The 18,003-nt window shown below is 46.4% G+C and overlaps 1 protein-coding gene and 1 non-coding gene across 4 annotated transcripts in view; both read right to left on the bottom strand.

Moving 5' to 3' along the window:
* Positions 1 to 18,003, bottom strand: part of Nsun2 (tRNA (cytosine(34)-C(5))-methyltransferase Nsun2) — a 162,008-nt gene that overhangs the window by 65,403 nt on the left and 78,602 nt on the right. For 2 of the 3 annotated variants that reach the window (XM_055061851.2, XM_055061849.2), the window contains exons 12-14: positions 11,578 to 11,702; positions 1,328 to 1,364; positions 870 to 962 (exon numbers count right to left, since the gene is read on the bottom strand). In XM_055061851.2, the coding sequence (XP_054917826.1) occupies positions 870 to 962; positions 1,328 to 1,364; positions 11,578 to 11,702 (255 nt within the window). The remainder of the gene's footprint in view (positions 1 to 869; positions 963 to 1,327; positions 1,365 to 11,577; positions 11,703 to 18,003) is intronic. The other variant, XM_055061850.2, reaches the window with a different exon arrangement.
* Positions 3,799 to 3,873, bottom strand: TRNAS-AGA (transfer RNA serine (anticodon AGA)). The gene has a single exon. It is a non-coding gene; the product is annotated as a tRNA-Ser (tRNA).

The raw sequence follows: 18,003 nt of genomic DNA, 5'->3' as shown, positions 1-18,003 counted from the left end.
GGTGTCTTTGTTGGCTTCTCATGATATGATCAAGACCCATTTGTAACACTAAATAACCTAAGTGCCTAAAATATTAAAGGGGAAGGAAGGAAACCTAGGGGCCCAACTTCTATAAGTTGTATCATAAGAAGCCAACTGCAGATAATTTCCCCTATGCTGTCCTTGGTATTACTGTTGGCTCAAGGACAGCCTAGGGGAAATTATCTGCAGTTGGCTTCTTATGATATGACTTAATAAAAATCGGGCCCTTAGGTTTCCTTTTTTCTCCTTCATTACAGAGCAAGCGTCTCGAATCCGGCAGCTTTGATGCCTTCAGGTAGTATGTGTGGGTTTATTAGCCAGTTGCCGTCACCTAAATAAATCATGTACTTCTGACGCCTGCGGCAGAAAGGATGGTCCACATCTGCCTCCAAGATTTGTGAGTGGCGGTGCTGGCTAACACTCCCAAGGTTAGTTTTAGGAGATAAACATAAATACCCCAGAAAAGTGGACGGGAAAACAGCGCTGTGGTAGCTCAATTGGTGGAAGCATCACACACATAATGCGAAGACATGGGTTCGTATCCCATCTGTAGCCAGTTGTTTTTTCATCCACTTTCATTTCAACTAATTTATCATTTCTTTAATTCAATTAAGAACTGCAGATAATTTCCCCCTTTGCTGCCCTTGGTGTCATTGTTTGTTGGCTTCTTAAGATATGATAAAATATCAAAGCAGAGTTATATTCTCACGATGACAATGATCTGGTAACAGTCAAATACCTGCTTGTAATATTCACAGAAGTGTTCTTTTGCTTTCCTTGGCAATTAAGTTTCCTGCCTCGAAACCCTATTCCATCAATTATATAAACTGCTTAAAAGAAAAGCTCACCGTACTGCTTTCCAAATCTTGTCATCTTCTGAAAGGAACACAAAAGGATCTTCCTTGTAACCCTGGATCCTTCGTTTCTTCCTTGGGGCTACACTGAAGTATATAAAAAGGCATGCAAATGTAGCATAGTGCCCTAATGGTTATCTTTATAACGCTGCACCTTATGGAATTGTACTACAGCAAATGAATGCCACAATTACTGTCCTGCACCTACTTGTATGTAAAAAAAAAGACAAAACCCTAAATGACTAAAAAAAAACATTTTGCTAACATGGATGCAGTACTTTACTGTCCTAACTCTTGGCAATAAAAAAAGAAATTAATTATACTTTCTGCAACAATCCAAGAACTTAATAAGTAAAATAAGATGTTATAGTGTAAAACCAGAATAGCATCCTCAAAATATAGTATACATAAAACAGAAAGAACCTATGATAAAGTCAAACTTATACACCCACCTTCTGTCCTCTTTAGTATCCTGCTTCTCTTCATGATCTGAAAATGAACACTTATCTTAAGCACTCAATGTACTACAACTACTAGTTGCATACTTTAATCAGACACTGAAAAGGTTAATCTAGGCAGAATCCCAAAACTGCTTGTTTAATCGCACATATGCCACCAAAAATAAAAAGATTATGCAGAACCAACGCACATATTAGAATCTCTGTGAAGCGATGCTTTCGCAAAGCGGTTACTTAAATGCCAAAAAATTAAATGTGATGCGTACAAGTGTCTTTATTGTCATCTATGCAATGTGTAATATCAAGCAATGTTCCTGTTTGTGTTACAATGTTCACAATCTAAGCCGAGATGCAAACAGCAGTTCATGCGAATGCACACTGTGAGAAGTGCACACAGTGATGCCACAAGGATGAAGGTGATGTTTGTCAATGCAATATTAGTGAGGACAGATGTATGCTGAGAGCAGTACGATGGAACAGGCACAAATGGGGTTGACTGTATTTTTCCTGTTTAATTCCTACGTCCATCGCATAACGGAAGCTGGTGCACGTACACACACGCTACACGATGAGGCACGCACCTATTCAGCAGGACAGCGGCCACAGTCAGGAAAGTCAGAGAGAGTTCGTTAAGAAAGCTTTACTTTCAAATTCACAATATTTTCTTGTAGTGCTTTTAGTTAATTAGCAGAAATATAATGCAAACATTTAGTTACACTGCCAGCTGCTTGCTTCACTGATGAAATAATTGGCAGATACACTTGGTTGCAACAAATTCCCTTGTTTGACTGAAGTTGCACGATGCACTTCTGCAGTGTGAAGGAAGTCACAAACAGCTGTCATTCGCATGAGCTGTCAAAAACTTCACCCAAAAAGATGTTCACACAGCCTGTCACATTTAAGGGGGTATGGTAGGGTAAACCCCCCAAAAATCGAATTTGCAATTTTGGCACAGAAAAATCGACTGCACTATGAGGAACAAACACGCGGAAGCGCGACCTCGAACGCCTGCACAAAGCGGTTCATATGTCACGCCGAAGTGTGCCGTGTGCCCTGGCGTTTAAAAATGGTGGGCGAAGGCCGGTTTGTTTATCGTTGTCGTCCGCGCTTTTCTTCGTTATGGCGTGGTTTTTTTCTTTTTTTTTTTTGCTTGTGTGTGTGTGTGTGTGCAGTAGGTACTGTCGCTGACTGATTCTTCGGACTCCAAAAATTCGGACATGCTCGATTATTTGGTCTGCTTCGTGGCACCGCCATTCTCCCCATAGACCATAATGTATAACAACTGCCGAAAGTTCGGACACCTTGCAACCTCTCGCCTGATTTTTCTGACACTCCTTGAGCTAACTCGATCGAGAGCACCATGCACCGACTCTGACCGGTGCATGGTTCGACTTGCTGAACGCCATTTTTGTTTTGAACGGAGCCTCCTTGCTGCCCCACGAAGTGGTGCTACTGTAAATCCCCGCTCATCATCATCGTTTCTGCAATGACTTTGGTTTCTGCCTGGTTCGTGGCCACAGCAGTTCTGGTCTCAGCTTAGTAAGCCATGTCAAGACAATCCAGCAGCTGATTTGTTTCTTTCTTCATGCCCGATGCTGCGAGTAGGCTACGTTTTTCGTTTGTGCGACTGGTGTCGGCGTGACGGCGTGGTGATGTTTGCATTGTGTGCTGTGTTGAGGTTGCGGTGATCCAACGCGGCATACGGAAACATCGCGTCAAGTATCTAATGGCGCCGACAGTGCCCGCGCAGACTGCGCTGGGGAGTGCCGGCAAGCGGGTGCCGGGAGGCCTAGGATTTGTCGCCTTCCTATGTGCTCCCTACTGACGCCGAAAATGTTCTGCCGAGACCTGCGCAGTGGTTGCATTGCAATTCCGGACACCGTCTCATTTGACAGTTTCACAGGTGCTAACACTGCTGTACTGACATGCGCAGAACTCGACGCCGGTGAGATCATTTGTTAGGTTTCTGCTGCACGCCGGACGATGACTCCGAGTCAGAAGATGATGCCCCATGTGCTACGCTGTCGTTGCATGGAGAGCATGTACAAGCACTGACTGTGCTTTCAGCCGCCTATAGTGACTGTATGACCCTCTCAGAGATTCAGGCTTATCTGATTGCGCGTAAACGGAACAGCGTGCAAAGGCACATTCACGATTTCTTCAAGCCTAATGCCGAGCCCGAATAAGTGCGTGGAAATAAAGGATTCCTTTTTTTGTTCTTAATCTGCTTTTTCGGACACCTGTTTATTCGGACATTTCCGCAGTCACCGTGAGGTCCAAATAAACGGTTGACGACTGTTTATTGATTTGTACTAAAAATGATTTGTACTAAAATGTTAAATGATTTGTACTAAAAAATCACATTAATTAAAATAAAATGAGACATACACCCAATCATAGCTATTGCCACAAAGGAATCCCATACGGGCTCCTCAAAAGGAAAGCATTGCAGTTGATGAAAAATTTGTCCCGATCCGGGGCTCGAACCCGGGACCACCGCCTTTCTGGGGCAGCCGCTCTACCATCTGAGCTAACCAGGCGGCTAGCAGATGGTAGGGTGAAGTCGTATTTGTTAACAACTCGGAGCAAGAGTTTGACGTAATAGTCCTATGTAGAAAACAACTATTACATCAAACTCTTGCTTTTGCTCACGTGGTCGTGGTCGCCTTTGTTTCGAGTTTCAAATGTATTACTTGCCCAGAAGATGGCACGATCGTCCAGCAAATGGAGCAGAAAGAGAACTTTCAAAGGCAATCAGTTTTCTGAGCAAATGTATTCATGGACGAACACAGAACACCAATGAGTCGCTCAACCAACTCTTCTGGTGCTGCTGCCCTAAGAAAATTTTGTCAATGCTGACACATTGAAGACAGCAACTAACAATGCTGTAGCCTACTACAATGAGAGTAATTCTGCAAGAAAAGCTGTTCTGGAGGCCCTTGGAATTGTTCCTGGTCTGTTTTGTAATATTGCCCTCGACAGGTTGGACAAAGAGCGTGTTGACAGGGCACAATTCTATGACTCTGCAGAGAGCAAGAAGGGACGACGGACAAAAAGGAACACTAAGAAGGGTCTTGGAGACACCTGCAAGAGAGAGGAGAGAGAGAGACAACTTTATTTATCCCATCTTAAAGGGAAAGGGGCTGTGGGAAGAAGGTGAGGGAGGTTATCCTACACGCGGTAGGCCTTCTCTACCACCTCAGCCCACCTGAGGATAGCTTCCTGAAGTTCGGGGTTGTAGCTGCGCATGGCAGCCTCCCACAGCTCCCTACTTTTTAAAACTCTACAAATGGTTAGGGGGAGAGGAGTGGTTCTTGCATTGCCACATAATGTGGTTAAGGTCCGCTCTGCTAGCAGGACAAAATTTGAATGAATGTGTGGTTTTTATTGGTGCAAGGGCCAGGTATGGCCAAAGAGCGCCATGCAAATGTTAGTGATTTCTTAGTGGGGTGATGGGTTCTATGAAGTTGATGTGATGTGGCTGTAAAGGGGCCTAAAATATAGTCACTGTAAAGTGCGTAAAATGTACGTGTAATAAAATTATGCCGATGACAAATGATGAGTAGTATGAGCATTAAGGCGCATTGCAAAATAATGATACGATAAAAAAAAAAAATGCATAAGCTTCTAAAATTCACTAGAACATAATGACCTCGTTAGAACCCTTGAGGCACATGGGCCTAGAGGCATGTGCTATATAAAAAAACTATCACAGCGGCATCCTCTGGAAAGAGGATGCACTATGAAATTAATGGGTTTGTGACATGGAGCACAACATCTTTCAAAAAGGCGAGGACTGCTTCGGTCTTAAAAAAGCGGTTCGTCCCCAAGAAACATACCCGGATGCAGGGGAATACAATGGCGGTATGCAAAAGGGAAATGTTTCCTCCTGTCTCCTTCGGCTTCCCGGCACTCCAGGAAGACATGGAGGACGGTCAGCCGGTCGCCACATCTACCACAGGTTGGAGGCTCGTTACCGGTCAAGAGAAAGTTATGAGTGCCAAATGTGTATCCTATTCTCAGTCTAGTGAATAGGACATCTGTTCTTCGTGTTTTCGTAGTTGGGTGCCAGAAACCTAACTTCGGCTTAATTAGGTGAAGCTTATTACTAGTTTCAGCGTCCCACAAGCGTTGCCAGTGGGTTCGCAGTTTGTTTCTTAGGAAAGGCTTCATGTCTATGGCAGGGAGAGCAGCAGAACGAATACCTTGCGATGCTATTGATTTGACAATCTCGTCGGCAAGCACATTTCCCTCGATTCCTCTATGGCCAGGAACCCAGCATATTACTACATGCCTATGTGATAAGTAGATGTTACATAAGAGTGAGTAGAGTTCATAGAAGACAGGATTCGTTTGCTTTTGAAAAGAAATGAGTGCTTTTACAAGACTTAGCGAGTCTGTCAATATGATGGCTTTCTCAAGTTTCAGTTTCTTTAAATGTTTGCCTGCACTCAGTACTGCGTAGACTTCTGCAGTGAAGATACTTGTTATGGGGTTCAACATGTCAGATTCAGTAAAAGAGGGACCAACAGCAGCGTAGGATACGCCAGCATGTGATTTTGACGCGTCTGTGTAATATTCGGAGCAGGAGTACTTCAATTGATGCTCACGGAAATGCATGGCAATTTCAAGCTCAGGAGCATGCTTTGTGATCTCTACAAAGGATACGTCACATTCTATCACCTGCCACTGCCAGGGTGGCAATAGCTTAGCTGCAGGCATTAGGCGATGTTCAAGAAGTGGGACGTCCATTTCTTCGCTAAGTTCTCTTACACGTATTGAGAAAGGTAATCTCAAAGAGGGTCTATTACGAAAAAGTGTTTCACACATCAATTCGTTAACGGTTGTGAAACACGGATGTTCCTTATTAGAGCGCACTTTCAGAAAATAGGTAAAGCTGATGTATGTTCTCTGAAAATGGAGTGACCACTCATCCGACTCGACATACAGACTTTCAACGGGGCTTGCTCTAAATGCACCAGTGGCCAGGCAGATTCTCAGATGGTGAACAGGGTCTAATATCTTTAGCGCGCTCGGGGCGGCAGAGTGATAAACTACGGCACCATAATCTAATCTTGATCGAACTAGGCTCCTGTAAAGATTCAGTAAACACTTCCTGTCACTACCCCATGATGTGTGGGATAGGATTTTAAGTAAGTTCATTGTTTTTAGACATATTGTTTTTAGATATTTTATGTGTGGAATGAAACTAAGCTTGGAGTCAAGTATAACACCTAGAAATTTGTGCTCTTTGTTAAAAGGAATTTGTTGTCCGCCCATTTCTAGAAAAGGACTTGGGACCAGGCCTCTCTTTCTTGTGAAAAGAACACAAGAACTTTTGTGGGGGTTGATTTTAAATCCATTTTGGTCTGCCCACATGGACACCTTGTTTAGGGCCTGCTGTACCTGTCTCTCGCAGACTGTGAGGTTGCAGGATTTGAAACCTATTTGTATATTGTCTACGTAGACAGAATAGAAAATAGCTGGTGGTAAAGATGCACGAAGCGAGTTCATCTTTACGACAAAGAGCGTGCAGCTGAGTACGCCACCCTGGGGTACCCCAGTTTCCTGTATGAATGTACGCGACAGTGCAGGACCTATTTTCACTCGAAATGTATGGTTCTCTAGGTAGCTTTCTATAATATTTAACATATTGCCGCGGATACCTAGCGCGGAAAGATCGCGCAGGATTCCGTACTGCCAGGTTGTGTCGTACACTTTTTCCATATCCAGAAATACAGATAAGAAAGATTGCTTGTGCACGAAGGCATCGCGAATGCTCGCTTCGATGCGCACAAGATGGTCGGTTGTAGAGCGCCCTTCCCGAAAACCACATTGAAATGGGTCAAGCATTTTACTGGACTCTAGGAGATGTATGAGACGGCGATTGATCATTTTTTCAAAAAGCTTACAGAGGCAGCTCGTAAGCGCTATAGGACGGTAGCTAGTAAGCAATGAAGTGTCTTTACCATGCGTCAAAACAGGGATCACAATAGCCTCCTTCCATTTTGATGGGAGATAACCAGCAGCCCAGATAGTATTGGGAAGTGTGAGTAGCGTGGTTTGTGTGTCGGAGTGCAGGTGCTTAAGCATATCATACGTGATTCTATCGGGGCCCGGTGCAGAGCTCCGACATGCTGATAAGGAAGCTTTAAGTTCAGCAATGGTAAAAGCATGATTATAAGGATCGTTTGGCATGCATTTCCGATTCAGAGGCTTGAGTTCTTCTATTGCTTTATATTTAAGAAAGTTCTCCGAATAGTGATTGGAGCTAGACACGCGCTCGAAGTGTTCACCGAGAGCATCAGCCTGGTCTTGCAGGGTATTGCCTTGTGTGTTTACCAAAGGGAGAGAGTACGTTTGTCGCCCTCTTATGCTATTAACCCTGTTCCAGACTTTGGCCTCATCTGTATACGAGTTGATACCTGGTAAAAACTTCTGCCAACTCTCTCTTCTGGCCTGTCGGCGCGTTCTCCTGCCTTCGGATTTTGCTTTTTTAAAGTTAATAAGATTCTCCGCAGTGGGAGAGGCGCGTAGCAACCCCCACGCTTTGTTTTGTTTCTTACGGGCGGTCCTACATTCGTCGTTCCACCACGGGACGCGCCGTTTGCATGCGAAGCTACTTACTTCAAATATGCATTTAGATGCGGCATCTATAATGAAGGCTGTAAAATACTGCACAGCAGCATCAACTCCTAAAGAAGACATGTCATTCCATGAGATACTAGTGAGAGTTCGGAATTTCTCCCAGTCGGTTGTATCGATTTTCCACCTAGGAGCCTGTGGTAGATATTCGTTTTCTTTATATGTTCTTAGTAGTATGGGGAAACGGTCGCTCCCGTAAGGATTGTTGTTAACTTCCCATTCAAGTTCAGACAGTAGTGACGGGGAAACTAGGCTAAGGCTAAGATTTTAAGTGTGTTTCCTGTAAACACAGCACTTTTGGATTATGTTTGTGGATGAGTTCTTGCACATCATCAAGGTTTCAAAGAAGACCTCTGACGTTCCACTGAATTATTTGTGTATCCATTTTTAAAGTAAATTGGTGCTGTGCATACAGGAAAAGAAGTGATGCCTTATGTTACAGAACTCTTTCCAGGCCCTGTAACAGGGATTTTGCCCTTTTTGAAGCGTTTGAGGGAACCTAGCCGCCCCTTAGGCACTTGGAGCGCTGTGACGATAGGTGTAGTGTCCATTGCCTCTTGTGAGGCGCTGGACACGTGCTCTTGCGAGCGAGAAGTTTCCCGAGAGAGCCTCGCCTCAGAGGGAAAGGCCCCTGCGCCCACCAGCCCGGATGTCAATGGGGCTGCCTGTGGGATTGGGCTACGCTGGTTGTTGCCAGCGCTGGAAGGGACCTGGGAGGTTGAGGCAGCCTCGGCTGCGCCCACCTGCAGGGTCGATGGTGCCTTCTTCTCGGTTGACGGAGCAGCGCTAGCTTCATTGCCGATTAGGCCTGCATGAGCAGTGTCCAGATTAAACTCAGATGTTGGGCTGGCGGATTGTGAGATAGAATGGCTAGGGCTGTCCTGCAAACCCTATCCGCTCCGAAGTTGTATATGGCAGTTTTGGAGTCACTTACTATGACAGAGTAATTGGGTATTGTTGCGGCGAGTGCCAGCGCTACCTCCTCTGCCTTCTCCTCCGAAGAGGCTATAATGGATGCTCCCGTCGCAATACTGCCAGTGGAGTCAACAACTGATATGGCGAATTTGTGTCCAGACGGATACTCTGCGGCATCGACATAGAGCTTGTTTTTGTAGTTGAGTAACTTTTTCTGCAGGGCTTTAGCTCGTTGTTGGCTTCTATGTTCGCGATGAACAGGGTGCATATTCTTAGGGAAAGGAGGGATATGAAAGTGCTCATGTATCAGGTGGGGAATATTGAATTTCTCATTGGTCATGGGTGCTGGGGCAATACTTAGGGAGTTTAGGATGTGCCTACCAGTGTGGGTGTTGAATAAGCGCTGGTATTGAGCGGTAAGGTGGGCTTCTGCGAGCTCATTAAAAGTATTCAAGGTACCTGTAGCCAAAAGTCTTTCAGTGGAAGCTCTACTTGGTACTCCAAGGGCAAATTTGTAGAGTCTGCGTATCAGTGAATTAACTTTATCTTCCTCGGCCCTAGTTAAGTGGAGATAGGGAAGAGAGAATGTGATTTTACTGACAGAAAACGCCTGTACCAGTCTTATCAATTCTGCCTCATGGAGACCTCCGTGCTTATTCTGCACCCTTCCTATTAGCCGTGTGGTGTGACCTACGCTGGCAGTACCTGTTTGAAGTGTATACGTATTGAGTCGGTTAGTCGGACACAAAGCTGTGTCTGGAATGGAGAGAACGGCGAGAAAAGGCAGCGGCGGCTGCCACCTCTCCGTTTTACGTAACCTCCGAGACTTCTTGCCCGTTGCGAATCTCGGAGGCTTTGCAAATCTTGTGTAGCTGCTAATGTGCGGCAGATGGCGTGGCAAGCACCAAAACACAGCGAATCAAGTGCGCCGCAGCTGCGCTTGCAATCAAGAACCAACGAATCGGGGCCTTCGCCACCTTCACATGTTCAGCATCTTTGTCTCGGCAGTCTTTATCGGTTGTGCACGTCTGTTTTCAGCTTAGGAGGTATCGGCCATCGCGATTCTTTGTGATGGTGCTAAGCCTCGGCTAACGTTCGTTTCGGTGGACATTGGTGGTGTGGCACAGCCAGACTCGGAGCTTCAACTTGAAGATGTCGTGTGCCTGCGGCACACGCCATCATTTTCTGACACGCCAAATTTCTGACATGCCCTACTGCTTCCAAATTGCAGTGTACTGTTGCTCTCCTTCACTTTCATTAGTTCGAACTTTCGTTAATTCGAACTGAAGCGGCTTCCCCTTTCAGTTCGAGTTAATGAGCTTTTACTGTATATAGAAACTGCGCTATATTGAAATTTAACCTTTTAAGCAAATATGTACAGTTGCTACGAATTTTGGTAATACAGAAGGGGCCATAAAATTTACCAAATGGTCGTACAATCGGAATAAAAACAAACTTCAATGACAAAAGGAATTCCATTTTGTTGAATTTGAGAGTGGGTGACAAAAGATACTGTTTCATGCCAGGTCGAAGATATCTTCGCTCGATTTGCAATTATTTTGCAGAAAAGTTTATTAGTGGAGAAAATGAAGAAAAACACTTTTCTTCTTGAATTTCACAGCAAACCAGCAGCATTGATAAGTTAGTCTGACAACACAGATTTCAATGTTCACATGTTTGGGCTATTCTTGCTCAGCTAAACTTCTTAAAAATTCATCATTAGGTTGAAACTTTGGTTCCTACAGAATGCAGTGCAACCCTTGTTAGCTAATAAACCACTAATTAGCAAGCAGACAATGTGCAGATACGATGATGCCAGGACCTAGCAAGGGAACTTCAAGCACTATTTTCACTGCTGCGTCTTTTCTAGCTTACCGTGACTCTGCTCGTGGTAAGACTTATGTTTGTTGTCTGCTAGATGTCTAATTTACCAATCCAGCTTAAGCTGCTGTGCTTGAAATGTCCCTTTAAGCACAGTCACAATGCAGGAAGAACCAGCGGTACCACGGCATGTCACTGGAAGCAGCCATGTGCATTTTCTCTGAATATGGCAACACTAGTTGGGACATTCCTTTTACACGACAAGATTAGAGCTTAACTTACAACATTCACATACTTCTATTATGCATCATACTAGAAGTATTATCTGTTAGCTGTCACAGTGCTACCTATTGCACGTGTGACAGGAATTTCTATGTCAGAAAGGCTGGTGCAGAAATATGCTAATCTCATGGCATGCTTAAACATGAGATGTGCATGGTGATTCCCCTCACAACTAATTCGCCATCATGGCTGTTCCATGTGCAAAGCAGCAAACTGCACAGAGTACATATCACAATGACTGCTTGATTGATTGTACAACCTACCATGACCTCAGATGCCAGTGACCAGAGCTCAGCTAGCTAGTAGTCCTGCAAACCTCATGAAGTACCCCACCAGTCACCATGTATAGTATACTGACCCACACACAAGCTTATACATAGTGCTTCACTTAGCGATTCAAGTCATGATACACTTTTAACAGTAATAAATTTCAATAGCCCCAATAGCATGTTCTGTACAAAGATTCTTGCCAGTTCAATTCTGTCCATCCTTGTAATGCCTGGTCACTTCACATGTGTCATTGTACTTCTGAAGCCTAGGCCTGCATATAAGCACCACAGTATAAGAATTTCTGTACTTGCCAAGAGGAGCCTTTCCCACACCTTTGTCTTTGTGTTGAGATTCCCATGGCAGTTTCGGTGCCGTTTTCTTTAGTACAGCAACAAAGAATGCACCCGTGTCTTGCTGGTGAGGAAGGATTCTTATGCTGATAAAAAAAAGAAGAGAAAACACTAATTGCACATCATGCATGTTTTCGTAATTCTGCATACAACTACAACCTATGTCAATTATGCAATATTGTCTAAAGCAGCATTCCACTGATCCTCTATGGCCAAACCTGATGACAATCATGACTGATAACGCTTGCGTATACCTCTATTAAATGCCTTGGCAATACCACTGACCCAAGAGGTGTACTTTAAGTGCTTGTTTCAAATGCTGTAATTTTATACCAATAAGCTTCAAACAAGTTTTGGTGTGAGTTATTTACAGGTCATAACAAAGAGTCTGGCCTAAGTACAAAAAAAAAAATGTTGGAGTAAACAAGAAAAAAAAGTGTCACACAGCAAAACCGCAACTTTCACATATTTCTGGTGATTGAGCCTGAAACAATATTCGATCACTGCTCTTATTCACTTTCCAGAACAGTGGCAGTCATTCAGCAAATAAAGAGCCTAGCCATAATCTCTTTCAGAGTTGCAATCTAACCAACAAAATTGGCATTCAATGAGGCTCGCAAACATTTGCAAAAAGCATGAATACATTCAGTGCAAAAGCACTGGAGACCTTTAAGGGGGGAGGCTACCCTTGGATACCAACTCTTTTGTTTGTCGCGATATCTTGATAAAATTTTCAGGATAGATTCATAGCAAAAGCATTAGTAGAACTACGAAATTTCATGCAGTTATGTTCACTGGTTCTCAGGTTACAGCAATATGTCAGAATGGTGCACATGGTTTTCTCATTCCAGGCCTGGAGAATTTTCAAAAGGTGCTGCAACTGTGAAATTCACTATGATGATTCTCAGATAGATACCTCAGGGCAAGACAGAGCCCTTTTGTTAAATTTCCTTGCTGAAAAATTTTAGCAGACCACCAAATTTAGTGTTGGTGGTTAAGAATTTATCAATCAAATTTTGATTAAATATCACAAATCACAGACACAATATATAAAAAATGGGCTTGTCTTGCCCTCAGAAATTTATTCAGATACAACATAAAAAAAAAACTTCTGGAAATCTGATGAGCGATTACAGAGATATGGCTGGAACAAGCAGCCTCACCAGCCAAAAAGTCATTTTGAGAAAATTAGCTTTGAAAGTTTTGAGCGCATATTGACATGTGTACTTGTCTTTATCGGGCGACCACGTTTCGCCGCCTAACAAATGTTATCGCACAGAGCGGGACGCGCCTGCATGTATTGAAAGTTTCTGGAACGTTATTGATGCTTCTATCCACTGTCTGTTGTCGCCGAACCTTGTGTTATCTGATTTCACCGCGTGACGCAAATGGTGTAGAACTTTGTGGAAGACACGTGGGTCCCAGCGATTAGTCTGGAACATTCGACGACTGCTGTATAAAAGCCGACGCGCTTGACCCACTGATCAGATTTTGACGATCGCCGACTGTGTTCACCGTTGTCGCCGTTCTTTGAGTCTAGCCTGTTTTTGTGGGCACAGGTTTGCCCAATAAAAGTTAGTTTCTTTCACAATATTGCTACTGTGTTCTTTATACGTCGCTACCACGTGACATCTGGTGGAGGTGCGGGGTAGTCGGCGATATCGCGAGGTCGTTCACCAAGCTGTGGTCGCGGCGCGTTCACAACGAACCCTCGCAGTCCCATCTCCCGGTATGGGCATTGGCGATAGACGTGACCCGTTTCTCCGCAGTGGTAGCAGAGCGGGCGGTGGTCAGGAGCCCGCCAAATGTCCGTCTTCCTCACGTAGCGGCGCTGGGCGACGGGTAGGTGTGCTGGCGGCGACGGCGGTGGACGACGAAATTGTGGCATTAAAGGGCCCTGGCGCGGTTGTGCAGGGGGGCCTTGACAGCGGGCGACGGCGGCGTAGGTCATCGCTTCCGGCTGAGGCAGCAGTGATTCTGGTTGCACCTCAGAAACTCCAAGGGATCGCTCAAGCTCATCGTTGACGATTTCAACGATTGAGGCTACTTGAGGCTGCGACCTGAGGTACAACTTCTGCAGCTCTTCCCGTACAACCGCTCTGATAGTCTCACGGAGATCGTCGGTGGCCAGTGATTGAGCTCCTGTGTAGTTGGTAGAGTTCGTGCGGCGGTTGAATTGCCGGTTCCGCATTTCGAGTGTCTTCGCGATGCTGGTGGCCTCGTGAAGGAACTCTTCTACGGTCTTTGGTGGGCTTTGTATCATTGCGCCGAAAAGTTCTTCCTTCACACCACGCATGAGAAGGCGGACTTTCTTTTCCTTGGGCATATCCGGGTCGGCGTGGCGGAACAGACGGTTCATTTCTTCCGTGAAGATCGCAACGTTCTCGTTAGGTAGCTGCACTTGGGCGTCTAACATGGCTTCGGCCCTTTCCTTGCGCACAACGCTCGTAAAGGTGCACAGGAAGCCACTACGGAACAGGTCCCATGTTGTGAAGGTCGACTCACGGTTCTCAAACCATGTTCTGGCGGCGTCCTCTAAGGCAAAGTATACATGCCGCAGCTTTTCGTCGGAGTCCCAGTTGTTGAAAGTCACGATTCGTTCGTAGGTCTCCAGCCAGGATTCCGGGTCTTCAGTCGCTGCTCCATGAAAGGTTGGTGGGTCCCGAGGTTGTTGCAGGATAACGGGAGACGCTGAGGCAGCCATTGTGGTTGTCTTGGCCACGATCTTCTTAGTCGTCTCGGGTAGAAGTCCGTGTTCCAGAGGTAGCTATTGCAGTCTGCGACTTGCTCGATGATCCGGGACGACGTAGGTTTTGTCTTTGCGGTCTGGGCTTGGATCATGGCTTGTCGGGGGCGTGCGGTACATGAACGAACCAGCACCTCCACCAGATGTCAGAAGTGGGATGACACGGTGTTAGCAGGATCGAAGTGGCAGACCTGTCTTGTTTACTTGGATGACGTTGTAGTCTTCGCCGGAAATTTCGACAATCACCTTAGGCGGGTTGCGACTGTACTAGAGGCCATCAAGTCATCAGGGCTCACTCTGAAGCCAGAAAAGTGCCGCTTCGCTTACGTTGAGCTTCTGTTCCTAGGCCACATCATCAGCAAGTCTGGAGTCCGCCCCGACCCGCAGAAGACAGCTGCCATCGCAAAGTTCCCACAGCCCACCGACAAGAAGGTAGTGCGTATATTCCTTGGCATGTGTGCCTACTACAGGCACTTTGTCAAGCACTTTTCACGCATCGCTGAGCCGCTGACACAGCTAACTAAATGTGATGTCAAGTGAGTTCAAGTGGGAAACGCCGCAGGCCGACACATTTCAAGAACTCAAACGACGCATGCAGTCGCCGTCCGAACTTGCGCACTTCGAGGAGGACGCCGATACCGAAGTCCACACCGACGCCAGTAGCCTAGGCCTCGGTGCCGTCCTAGTCCAGAGAAAAGATGGACATGAACACGTGATAGTTTACACTAGCCGGTCGTCATCAAAAGCGGAAGGCAATTATTCTACAACCGAAAAGGAATGCTTCGCCATCGTTTGGGCTACAGCGAAATTTCGCCCTTAGCTATATGGCAGGCCATTCAAAGTCGTCAGCGACCATCACGCCTTGTGTTGGCTAGTGATTTTAAAGGATCCTTCAGGACGGCTGGCAAGCTGGAGCCTAAGATTGCAAGAATATGATATCACTGTAACCTATAAGTCCGGACGAAAACACTCTGATGCCGATTGCCTGTCATGCGCCCCCATTGACTTGCCGCCGCAAGATGACGAAGATGACGACGCCATCCTTGACATTTTAAGCGGGAAGACTTCGCTGAACAGCAGCGAGCAGACCCGGAGTTGAAAAACCTCGTCGAGTATTTGGAAGGGCACACCGACGTTGTCCCTAGGGCATTTAAGCGAGGATTGTCTTCGTTCTCGCTTCAAAACAACCTACTCGTAAAGAAGAACTCAGCAGTACGCGCCAACTACCTTCTTGTTGTCCCGTCAGGACTGCGTCCAGAAGTATTGCATGCCCTACCACGGCCGGTCTCTAGGGGAGCGCGCGCTTTCCTTCTTACGGCCTTCGCATTCGCCGCGGAAGCAATGGTAGTTTTTCTCCAAGAGTTACGCCTTTCACCGCCGCCAGGGGCGCGACGACCCTACTGCTAGGGACCGTTCTCTGCCCGCCTGCTTCTGCGGCGGCGGGCGGTGATCGCCTGGTTTCGTGCTGTTTTTCCGCTGCTTCTTGTTCAACGATTCACCGAAACGAAAGAAAACAAAAAGCAAATGATTTATCTACATGTCAGCCAATAAGTTCACACGTGAACGGAGTTTACATAGAAAAATTTGAACCATAGAAACATCAAAGGTCCAATCACTCTCGTTCCTGAAAGGTATGACAGGGAAATGGCAGATGTGGTCTGAAATGCCGAAGGTCGTATTTCGGTCAATTTCTTGCATGTCTCATAGTCCATGCCAGTTAAGTGCTGGTAGAGAATTTAGTTAATGCGAAGGTTAACGGAATGGTTTATGGTTTATGGGGGTTTAACGTCCCAAAGCGACTCGGGCTATGAGGGACGCCAATGTGAAGGGCTCTGGAAATTTCGACCACCTGGTGTTCTTCAACATGCACAGACACTGCACAGTACACGGGCCTCTAGAATTTCGCCTTCATAGAAATGGCTCAGTAGCTTAGCACTCCAACCACTGAGCCATCGCGGCGGATTCATATAAGTTTCCATGCCGCCATATTCATTGCTTTCTTTTTCTCGCCACATTGTCAGGAATAGGGGGTATCGTCTCCTGACTCGGCTACCTGACGACGCCATTGTCGCCGCTGCTTCCGCGAACGGCATTCCTCGCAGCTGCGTGTTGAATTATGTCTCGAATTCCGACTTATCCGCCTTTACGTTGGTTTTCTAAAAATCCTCCCAAGGTCCCAATTCGCCGATCTTAACAATGTGCAGAAAAGCCTGCCAACTTGACTTCCCTCTTATGTGCGAAGTGCAAACATCACTGTTGGTCTGCGCTTGCTTTTTTTTTTTTTCCGAGCCTCGCATATTTCTCTCTTGGACGGGGAGTGCTCTCATCGCACTGTGTGCCAGCAGGCAGCATGGCCTTTAGTGTTGTGAGCGCTGGTGCACGTTTCTACCCGTTTCTTCCACAGATGAAGTTATTTGCTGTGCGACGGTGTTTATTGCCCGCCGTTGATCATCCAACGCGGCGATGGTGTACTGCTGCGTACCGCTTTGCAAGTCGCAGTTGGGTAAGACTCAGGGCGTTTCTTTTCATCAATTCCCGAGTGATTCAGAACTGTTTGCAAAGTGGCTCAAAAACATCTCCAGAGAAAATTTCGTCTTCAACGACAAGTCGGCATCGAGTGTGGTTTGCAGCCGGCATTTCCTCGCGAGTGAATACGTTTCAGGGTGCCGCATCAGAAAGCTTTTGCCTGGTGCTGTGCCAACCGTGTTCGATGAGTACCCGTGCTACCTGGTGCCCAGTGTGAAAAAGCCTCGCAACAAGCCCGCAGACAGAACCTGTGTACCTGGTCGAAAGCCGCATAAGCGCAAAGCGGAATCAGGTCGCTTCAGGTCGCTTATAATTCTACACACTAGTTAAAACCCGTCAGTAGGCAAACTGAAGAGGCTGATAGATTTGTTTCTCTCCAAATTTAACGGGTAGAAAGTGTTGACGTGAGTGTACCAAAGCCTCATGCGACCATGCAGTCATACTAACCGGTGGGAGGCACGCGATGGCGCGCGGTAGTTATTTTGTTGTTTATAACTCTTAGCTGTCAAATCGAAGAGGCTGATTGCGCGGTCTTTGCATAAAGCATAGGGGTGAAATATCAGGACCTGACGGTTACCACTCACGCGGGACGGACTTGGAGCGGGCGCGCGTTCTCCTTCCGCGTGAACGGCGGTCGCAGCGGCGGAGCAGTGGGGCAGTGGCGACCCCACCGCGGTGCGGTGGGAGGCGGAAACAGACCCCATTGCGAAGGCCGTAAGAAGAGAAGCGCGCGCACCCCTCGAGACCGGCCGTGGCCCTACATGATGATCCGACAGCTAGACACCTCGGATTTTCCCGGATGCTATCGAGGATACAGGAAAGGTATTATTGGCCGCGCCTAACCGCCAACGTCGCCCGTTATGTCAGAACATGCCGAGACTGTCAGCGACGCAAGACACCACCGACAAGGACAGCGGGATTACTACAGCCAATCGAGCCTCCTCGCCGACCATTCCAGCAGATCGGGATGGACTTGTTGGGACCCTTTCCGACGTCAACAACCGGAACTAAGTGGATCATCGTGGCGACAGACTACCTCACCCGCTTCGCTGAAACTAAAGCAGTGCCGAAAGGTAGCGCAGCCAAAGTCGCGAAATTCTTTGTCGAAAACATCC

Source organism: Dermacentor andersoni, chromosome 1 (assembly GCF_023375885.2).
Source record: "Dermacentor andersoni chromosome 1, qqDerAnde1_hic_scaffold, whole genome shotgun sequence".
NCBI lineage: Eukaryota > Metazoa > Arthropoda > Arachnida > Ixodida > Ixodidae > Dermacentor > Dermacentor andersoni.
Note: the sequence above shows the minus strand (reverse complement) of the source record. Positions and strands in the feature narration are given on the sequence as shown.